This window comes from Tachysurus vachellii, chromosome 9 (assembly GCF_030014155.1).
Source record: "Tachysurus vachellii isolate PV-2020 chromosome 9, HZAU_Pvac_v1, whole genome shotgun sequence".
Taxonomy (NCBI): Eukaryota; Metazoa; Chordata; class Actinopteri; order Siluriformes; family Bagridae; genus Tachysurus; species Tachysurus vachellii.
This window is the reverse complement of record NC_083468.1, coordinates 10967795-10977020: the sequence shown is the minus strand read 5'-3', so window position 1 is coordinate 10977020 and position 9226 is coordinate 10967795. Positions and strand designations below refer to the sequence as shown.

Sequence of the window (9226 nt, the reverse complement as noted above, 5' to 3'; positions counted from 1 at the left end):
GTAGTTATTCTGAATTGTTTGTAACTTTTACAGTAACAAACAGAAACTATGTGTGGAATAAATGGTTTATATTGATGTTGATTATGATTGATGTAAATTATATTATTTAATAATATTATTAAAAACTCTAGTTGATTATTCAGTTAAATGCTCTATATGGCAGAAAAGGTTTAGTCATGCAGTCAGACATTTCAAACAAAATATCACTGAACATTGAAATCATTTAATGTTTTTAAGCAAATACAGGTTACTTCACTGGGTGAACAATAACCAACCTCAGCAAACATACATATATTCACATGACTGCATGGGGACTATAAACCTTTTTTTGTAATCTTTTTTGGCAGTTATTTACAAATTGTTATATATCTAAGTGTTATATCCTTACATAGATCCCATTAACATTAAAAGTAGAATCGCCCGAAATAACTTTACTAATATTTTTAAGTATGAGCCATTTCTTTCTTGTGATGATTTGTGGAGTATGATTCACATATGTTATATATTGTATTTACAATGTAAAATCAGACCTTGGATTGGACATTTAAGATGATATGAAGTTTAAAAGTAAAACTCTAAAGTCAATTGGGAAAAAAAGAAGAATTACACTTAAGGGCTTTAGATAAGGAGTTAAATATCATTAGAAATTTGAACAATAATAGTCTTTATAACAATATTTAATGCTTCAAGAGTAGTGCCTAAGATGTGCACTTGAACTGGGATATGTCCCAGAAAGTTACCCTAGAAAGTTGTGAAAGCAGTTGGTTTTTACTCACATGTCATTAGGTTGGGAGTTAGAAGTCAGATAAGATCAAGGGAGAATGAATGGTAATGCTGTTTAATATGGGAACAAACTGGAAGCAACAGAGTGCTCATATAATTCTAATACCTAGTCTGTTATAAATTGGGCTTTTGTCAGTTAGTTCACTGTGGTTTAAATAACTTCATCAGAAAAGTAAAGTTTCAAAAGTTCTGTGGTAATTTGTCTAAGTATATATGGGATATAAGTGAAACATTATAAACTAGTTATAGTTAAATAAATGCTATGAACTAAGGTTTCATGGATCTCTGGGATTTTCAAAAGAGGGATATTTTATATAGTTTATATGATTTGTAAATTCAGCACACTAACACCCGAATAAAAAGGAACACAAAATATTCCCCTCCACACTATGCAGCATGTGTAAACATTAATAACGTTATCCTGGAACTTGAGGTCCCTGAATTCTGGATAACTCTTACATCTCACAGACAAAACATGGTTTATTTTGGAGTTTTGCCAAAATGTTTAGATTGATACAGTGATACAAATAAGTGGCACTAAATTGGTTCCAATATATACATACAAAAAAGTCACGTGTAAAGGTTGTATGAATTTTACTTAATATGATTTTAAGAGGAGTTGGGTATTTCATTGACAGGTTGTGATTTAAATTAATATTGGGTGACTAAAAAGACTATTTCCCTCAGAAAATAAAAATGCAATAACATGACCTCGTATACAAAAACCCAATGTCTTATCACACTGAAAAGTGTTCTACCACCATAGTCAACAAACTAAACACAAAAGAATATTAAAGTATGTATCTTGTGCTAAAAATGTAAATAAAATTGCATGCACAAACACCTGTACACACCTGTAGGAGAAAAAATACATTAAAACAAGACAAATATGCATCTTTTCTGATAGCTAGTTATGTTGATTTTCTTTTTGACTTTCTCAATATTTTTTTTCAGCATTTTTATTTTTTACCAACAATAATTCTCCCTATGTGTATGAAAGGTAGTAGAACAAAAACACTGCAAAACACAGTCAATGGTTTAGATAATCAAGAGGTATGTTGCGCTGCAGGTTTAGATCAGTCTGTAGTGTCAGTGTTTTTGTCAGGACACAGTTGCCTTTGCCCCTATTTGCTGTGAGCCTAAATAAAAATGGTGAAAATACCAAAAACAACAGGGATGGACAAACTTCAAAGCACATAATTTAAGTTCATGTCCAGATATGCTCCTTTTTTCAAACTGAATTTGCAAAATTTCATCTTTCCCATTCCATGTCACTGTGGCCACCAAGCAGAAGTTATGTGTAGTCATGAGTACAATCATATAAATGCATGTCACAAAATGTTAGCATAACATATTAAGCCCTATTTTAATATGTACAGTGTCAAACATGTTCCATCTCTACAAATGATTACCCCATGTCACTAAAGATCCACCAAAAACAAAGACAAAAAAATTATACTCCATAAAGTCCATAGTACATTTTAAATCATCTAGTGTAATGTAGTGAAATGTACATTGTCAAAGTATTAAAATACTTTAATACCCAATAATATCACCAGAGATAAGTAATTGGAGAACAATGCAGATGCAGAAGCACAAGGTGAGAAGCCAGTTAATCACCATTACTTATTGATTATCTCTCTGAGAAGGCAGAGAAAAGGCTTAGAAATTCAATTTAAATTGTCTTTGGAATTTCATCAGAAATGTGAACGTATTCCTTATCATTATCATCCGTATCATTTAATATCAGTCTGAAACAACTGACCACATTATCTATCTACATTAACTATGCATTTATAGATAACCTTATCGGTTTCAGAAAACCAACGCCCAGAAAAAAGAAAGACAATTAAAAAAAAGATCATATATGAACACAATGGTACTGAGATAAAAACAAATAACAAATTATAATACATCCAGTGTTGGACTTTCACAAGATGGTTGAGAGCTCATTCATTACCAAAGTATCATTTTAATACATTTAATACATTGATTGTAACAACAACAAAATAAGACAAATTATATTAATAATAATGCACCATGAAAGTTTCAAGCAACTGGCCTGTACAGCTTTAGGAGTCAATGGCTATTGATGAATGGAAGATCACACCTCTTTTCACTATACCACGTTAAACTACTAATGTGTGGAAATATTGTGAAGTTGATTTGTCAAAGCATTTTTTCAGGTTCATGTTCAATTAAATGTGTTCTGATGAGGGCAGAGGTTGCTCACATGAAGGTGTGAGGGATGGAATGAAGACGAGGATGGGTAGAAGGCTTCTAATGATGGAAATGAAGGGTAGAATGTGGTGTGGTGAAAATTTTTTGTTGCTACACTACACATACCACTCTTTCTTTGAAATGACAGAGCCATCAGTTTGGGATACCATGTCATCTGCAATCTCAGACTCTGGCTCATATTGGAAAGCTAGAGTCCGCTCATCATAGTCACGGCTCTCACCTTCATCCACAGGGAAATAAGGTCTCTTTAGGTCTTCAGAGTTACCATCAAAATCACGCTCTGTGCTCTCAAAGGCCCCTGGTCCCCCAAGCTGTGTGGCCTTCTTCTCATCGTCTGAGTCATCTGGGTATTGCAGGTTCTTGGGTACAGTGGGATGTGCAGACACAGAGCCTGCCTTACTGTATCCATTACCAAAAACATGCTTCTTGGTAGAGTAGTCGCCTTTGAAGGTCCGCTGTCGACGCCGAAGAAAGTAGATGAGCAACGCAACGCCAATGATCAGCACAACCAGGCCACCCACACCACCCCATATGGCAGCATTGGAAATGGATGACTTCTGGTTATTGCCGTCTCTGTTATTCTCATTTTTGGGGATTTCTGGGTAGGAAAAGACAGATGGAAGGGAGTGTGTCAGTGCTCAGGTGGGAAGGAGTGCATGTGCTCTTTTTTTGAGGAAAGGGACATGGGAAAGGGTAAGTCAAGGGAGGAAAACAATAAGGGGTCTCTGCCCACACCACCACCCCTACCACCTTTTCCCAGGCCCCAGACTCTCAGCCCACAACAATAAGAAACATTTTACGTAAAATGAAGTCTTTGAATATAAACATTCACTAGAATAGCACACATTATACAGGTCATGTTAGAACAAATGACTATAGGTCTGTAACATATTTTACAGAAGTACGCAAACATGGGAAGCAAAGTAAAGGTGGCAGTGGAATGAAGCCTGGAAATGGCTACTATTTCCAGAAATGCACTTATTCCTGGTTCAATGTTTATAGTACTTCTATCAGTAATGTACGGAACAAATTGTGGATGCATACACATTTGTGAATAGGCCAGGAATGCCCCTTTCTGAGACACTTTTGTAACTGCACATGTTGGCTTGCATAGAGTATGTAAGCATGTCAAATTCACTCACAATTCAAACCTACACTTTCTATACGTTGTACTCGGTATTTACTAATCTACAAAGCTTTCATGATTGTGCAACCGGTAACTGCATAGCAGTGTTTGAATGCCATGTTACTCATTTTACACCAACAGTTGAAGTAATTAACTCAAACATACTGTTTATTTGTTGTCCCTTTTTCATCATGTTTTTAGACATTACATAGCTATGTGCTAAATGAACAGAGCAAACAGATTAAACTTCCCTTTTTTTTTTTGGCTTTTGTATTTTTACCCCATGTCTGTTGCATTGGTGCAATCTATATGTAATTTGGCGGCATCTGGCACAGGTTTCCTCATAATGTACTTATATCCTATTATATAATCCCATATAGAAATGTGAGTTACAAACTGTGTAACATTTATAAGGGACAGTAGTGAAGTAATGAGCAACAGATGAGTTTAATTTAGTAGTAAGCAGCAGAGAAGACGTGTTGTTTTGTACTTGTCTTATTCTGCTAATTAATGATATTTTTCCAGCAAATTTCTCCTTTCGAAATAAAAAAGAAAACAGTGGAATGCTAAATAACACAAATAGCGGTCACCTCTGGTTAGTCAGTCATTAAGTCAGTGAGTGAGTCAGTCAGTAGGTCAGTCAGTCAATCAACAAACCAACCAATTGAAAGAACATCTCCTTTATATCTCCTTTAATCATTTGTTTCTTTATTCGTAGAACCCATCCATTATGCCTTAAAATATTCTTTGCCACTTTTAAAATATTTATTTTATTTTATATGTTCATTCTACTTTTCATCTTATTTCAAAGAATACAGTACAATCTTTTATTATGGAAGCAGGGAAAAGATCAAGGATCTCTATTACAGCTTCAAGTCTAATATATTGTATATTTAAACAATGTGTCTGCATTAAGCCAGATAATTATTTTAATTGTATATTGATGTTTGAACATATTTTCTGTCAATATGCTTTTAATATAATGTAAGCCTGTGCACTAGGGGGCAGTGTTGCATGTACCAACAACGAAATATACAGCATCTTTTATTTCACAGTGGTACAGAGACTATAGAAAAAGTAAATGACTGGATGTGACAAAGAAAGATTTTGTTAGGAAAAAAGTTGCTTGTGAAAGATGTGTGAACTGAAGTTTCATGCATTTATTAATCATATCATAAACGGGTGGAACAAATTCTCCATTAGGCCATCCTTAAAAATATTTTGGTTTGCAGTAAAAAAAAAAAAAAAGGTCGGTAGGTAGGTCTATATATTTTTTTTTCAAGTTTCAATGTAAAAAAAAAAAGTTAAATTTTGGTGCTGGTGATTACGTAGGTATGACTTTAAACAAATTAGCATACCGTGACGTCACTGACTGGGCCTTCAACCCGTGCCTTCGGGCGCATCATTGCAAACCTTATTTTGATGCTGGACACAGTTTTTCCAGAACTTCGTGCCAAGTTAAAGTGGTGTCGAGCTGTTTTAATGAATTTTTTAGATGTATTATGGTGCCCGAACCCGTTAATATTATTTTATTGCTTTTGTATTAGTTGTTTGAAGAGTAAAAAAAAAAAAGATCGGTCTTAACGCAAATTTACAACCGGCAAGTCGGTCGGACTTAAAGCAAAAAATAAAAAAAAATTGAGTCCTAAATTGACAGTGTCGGTCGGGTTACGGCAAACAAGAATATTTTTGATGGCCTTATGTATAAATGTATTTATCTACTTTATTTCTGTCCATCCAAGAGTTCTGCTGTGTTCCTGCGAAAATGTATTTTAACTTGACTGTGTATTTTTTAAGATATAAACATTTAAACATTTTGTAAAAAGACTACAAAGTTATTTACCTGCTTCATTTAGAATTTGTGCTAGTTTTGGTTTAAGAATTGTTTGGATCCCAAACCATTTTTGGATCCCAAACCAAATTTGTATGGAGTAGACCTGAAGTTTTGATGTTGTGTATATTGGCTCTTCTGCAAGCACCTGTAACCCATAGCAAAACATAGAAGCCTTCTCTACCTCTCAATCCAAGTTCATTTACATATATCTTTGTATTAAATGAATAATTCATAGGGTTCTATGACAAAATAATTCTAGTTAAAATATGACATATGGGAAAATATAGACTTAAAATATGGTTCCTGCAAAAAAAAAAAAGGTATTTAATTTCAAGGCACCTTTTTTATGATTGCTTCTCTACTGCTGTTTTTGCTTGCTGCAGCCACTGTGCAAGTGCTATCCTGCCCAGCTTAGCTTGCCTTGATGTTCTATGGTTGCTGTCATATTTTAAATGCTAGATGAAAACTGCAGTTCAAATTTGTCCTTGGGCATAAATAGAAATTAGATGGATGTGAATGCTTGAAATTCTAAACTGTCTTAAGGAAATTCACACTACTGCCTTCCTAGGAATGCACAGTACTGGTCTTGATTGATTTTATTATGTCACAAATGTGGTGGCGGAGCTTAGTATTTACAGTAGCAGATAGATACAAGGCAAAGGTAAGTGAAGGTGGGAGAAGGGCAAGAGGGGGAAGAGGAAGGGCCTGCCTGTATGCATGCAGATAAAACTCCCCTAAAAGCTCCTTGTCAACTTCGTCAGTTTTATATGAGAAAACAAATATATAGCTATTTAGCAAGTGCCTGCTAAAATGCCAATACTGAGTCTGCCTTAGTGGTGACAGGTAAACACGCCACTTTGATGCCTATCTCAGGCGTCATTGGGCATCAAGGCAGGATACACCCTTCACAGGGCACACACTCTCTCATTCACTCACACAATTTTCCAGAGATGCCAATCAACCTACCATGCATGTCTTTGGACCGGGGGAGGAAACCGGGGTACCCGGAGGAAACCCCCGAGGCATGGGGAGAACATGCAAACTCCACACACACACAAGGCAGAGGCGGGAATCGAACCCCCAACCCTGGAGGTGTGAGGCGAACATGCTAACCACTAAGCCACTGTGCCCCATCTGAGCACCACTGTTTTTTTTATTCAGGTCCTGACAGAAAATAAGCTGGTTTTAAGCAGTTTATGTATGCTGTTAGTATGCTTCACACTGACTGACACAGCACAAATTGTCTTCTTGTCACTTGTTGACCACAGTTAACTATGAACCCAGCAGGGTATTTCAGCAGACTTAATCAATATCTTGGGTAAAAAAATGTTGTAGAAACTTGAGTGATTTCTTTAATTACATGAATTTACCTATGGGATTTAATCAGACACTGTTCACACATCTTTCACAGGCAACTTTTTTTCCCAACTAAATCCTTCTTTATCACATCCAGTTTATAATTTTTTCAGATTGTTTTTTTTTTACATGTATTAATTGTCTCTGTTTTGATTAGCAAACTGTCACTTATTTTAGAAATGCTGACAGTCAAATAAATATGAATGAACAAAGAAATCTGTTTTTATTCTACCCACATAAAATTCAAAACAGATGTGTTGAGAATCTGTGGTGCTAGTCCAAAAAAAAACACCAAATATTGGATAATCATAAAATTCTTTCCTTGGTGAATAAAAACCCCTTCAGAACATTTAGCCAAGTCGAGAAAATTCTCAAGGAGGTAGACATATTAAAGTCAATAACAATCGTATTTGTAGAGTAAGCCACACCTGAATCTATTGAAAGCCAAGATTAACTGATTAAACAGGTGAACTCAGATGTGCCTCCTGCTTGACTGAAATGAATAAATAATAGCAAATAAGAAATAGTTATAGAGCAGAGAAAATAGAGAAAGACAGAAGAATGATAAAAGAGGAATGAAGGAGAAAAGAGAGAAGAAAAAATGAGAGAAGATTATTTTCACCCTAGCATGTTGATGAATGAATCATTATTGCTACAGTGATGCAGGGGATATAGACTGACCTACTTAAATATATATTTACATTTTGAGCAGATGCCCTTATCCAGAGCAACTTACATTATCTAATTTTTTTATACAACTAAGCAATTGACGGTTAAGGGCCTTGCTCAGGGTCCAACTGTGGCATCCTGGTGGACCTGGGATTGAACTCTTAACCTTCTGATTGGTAGCCCAATCGGTAGCCCTCTAGGGCAAATGGGCTAGAAAGATTGTCTACCTCATACTCTTAAGGGAAACCCTATATTTGTCCATTTCATTCTGTCCTATAGAGACAAGAATTGCTGTAATACACTAATGTCGTTTGCACAGTCTTACTTGCAGGATGTGTTTTTTCCACAAGTTTAACAAACACACTGTCACTTTATTTCTCTGCTCATTGGGCCACCATACCCTTTATTTCTCCCCAGAGGCATTGGCTTAATGAATAGGCAGAGAAAGAAGGAGAGAGAGAGAGGTGGAGAAAAACAATGAGAAAATAAAATGCCCAAGCTAATACCTTATCATCTTTCCTATCGGCCCATAAATGCTGCATACCTAAATGTTGCCCAGGTGCTGTCTTTGCGGAGCCTAATGGGATACTATTGTGTTCCAAGGTTCAGACCACATGGCATGTAACTTTTATAATGCAGGAGGTGCACAAAGAGAGTTATACCATGCCTGTGTGCCTGACAGGGTCAAAAATAGTGCATTAGGCATGACTTAGTCTGGATATGGTTGCAGTGTAATGTGTCACACAACTCAAAATACGATAGCAAAGCATTTCTTATGATCTCGCAAAAAGATTAAACTGATCCTCTGTAAATAACAGACTGAAAAATTTGATTCATTGTATTTTAATTTTAGATTTGGGTGCTCATTAACAAAAACCTGTCTGAACCACAGATGGTTAAAAGGATTAATCAGAATGGATTGCTATTCTACTTTAACTTCACTTTTTATGGTTTTTATTACTCCAGTTCCCAGTAATAGCACAGTAGGTGTTTTATTTGGCTCTGCCACTCTAGAAGTCTGTTTGAAATGACAGAAAGGGACAGACAGAGCATAACTAATATATTGTCAGTGTTTTGGTGCAAATTAAATTTAGTTCCTATTACAGAGAGAACTTTCTCCATATGTTTCCATCTACTTTTCCATCTATCCAATGCCTTTTTCTCGGACCCACCCTTCTCTCTCTCTCTCTCTCTCTCTCTCTCCTCTCCTCTCCTCT

At 35.7% G+C, this 9226-nt stretch overlaps 1 protein-coding gene across 1 annotated transcript in view; it reads right to left on the bottom strand.

The window, feature by feature from the left end:
- Positions 1 to 824: 824 nt before the first annotated feature.
- nectin1b (nectin cell adhesion molecule 1b) overlaps positions 825 to 9226 on the bottom strand; it is a 62248-nt gene continuing 53846 nt past the window's right edge. Inside the window, exon 6 of the mRNA XM_060877648.1 lies at positions 825 to 3622. Within this exon, the coding sequence (XP_060733631.1) occupies positions 3120 to 3622 (503 nt within the window). The 3' untranslated portion in view covers positions 825 to 3119. The remainder of the gene's footprint in view (positions 3623 to 9226) is intronic.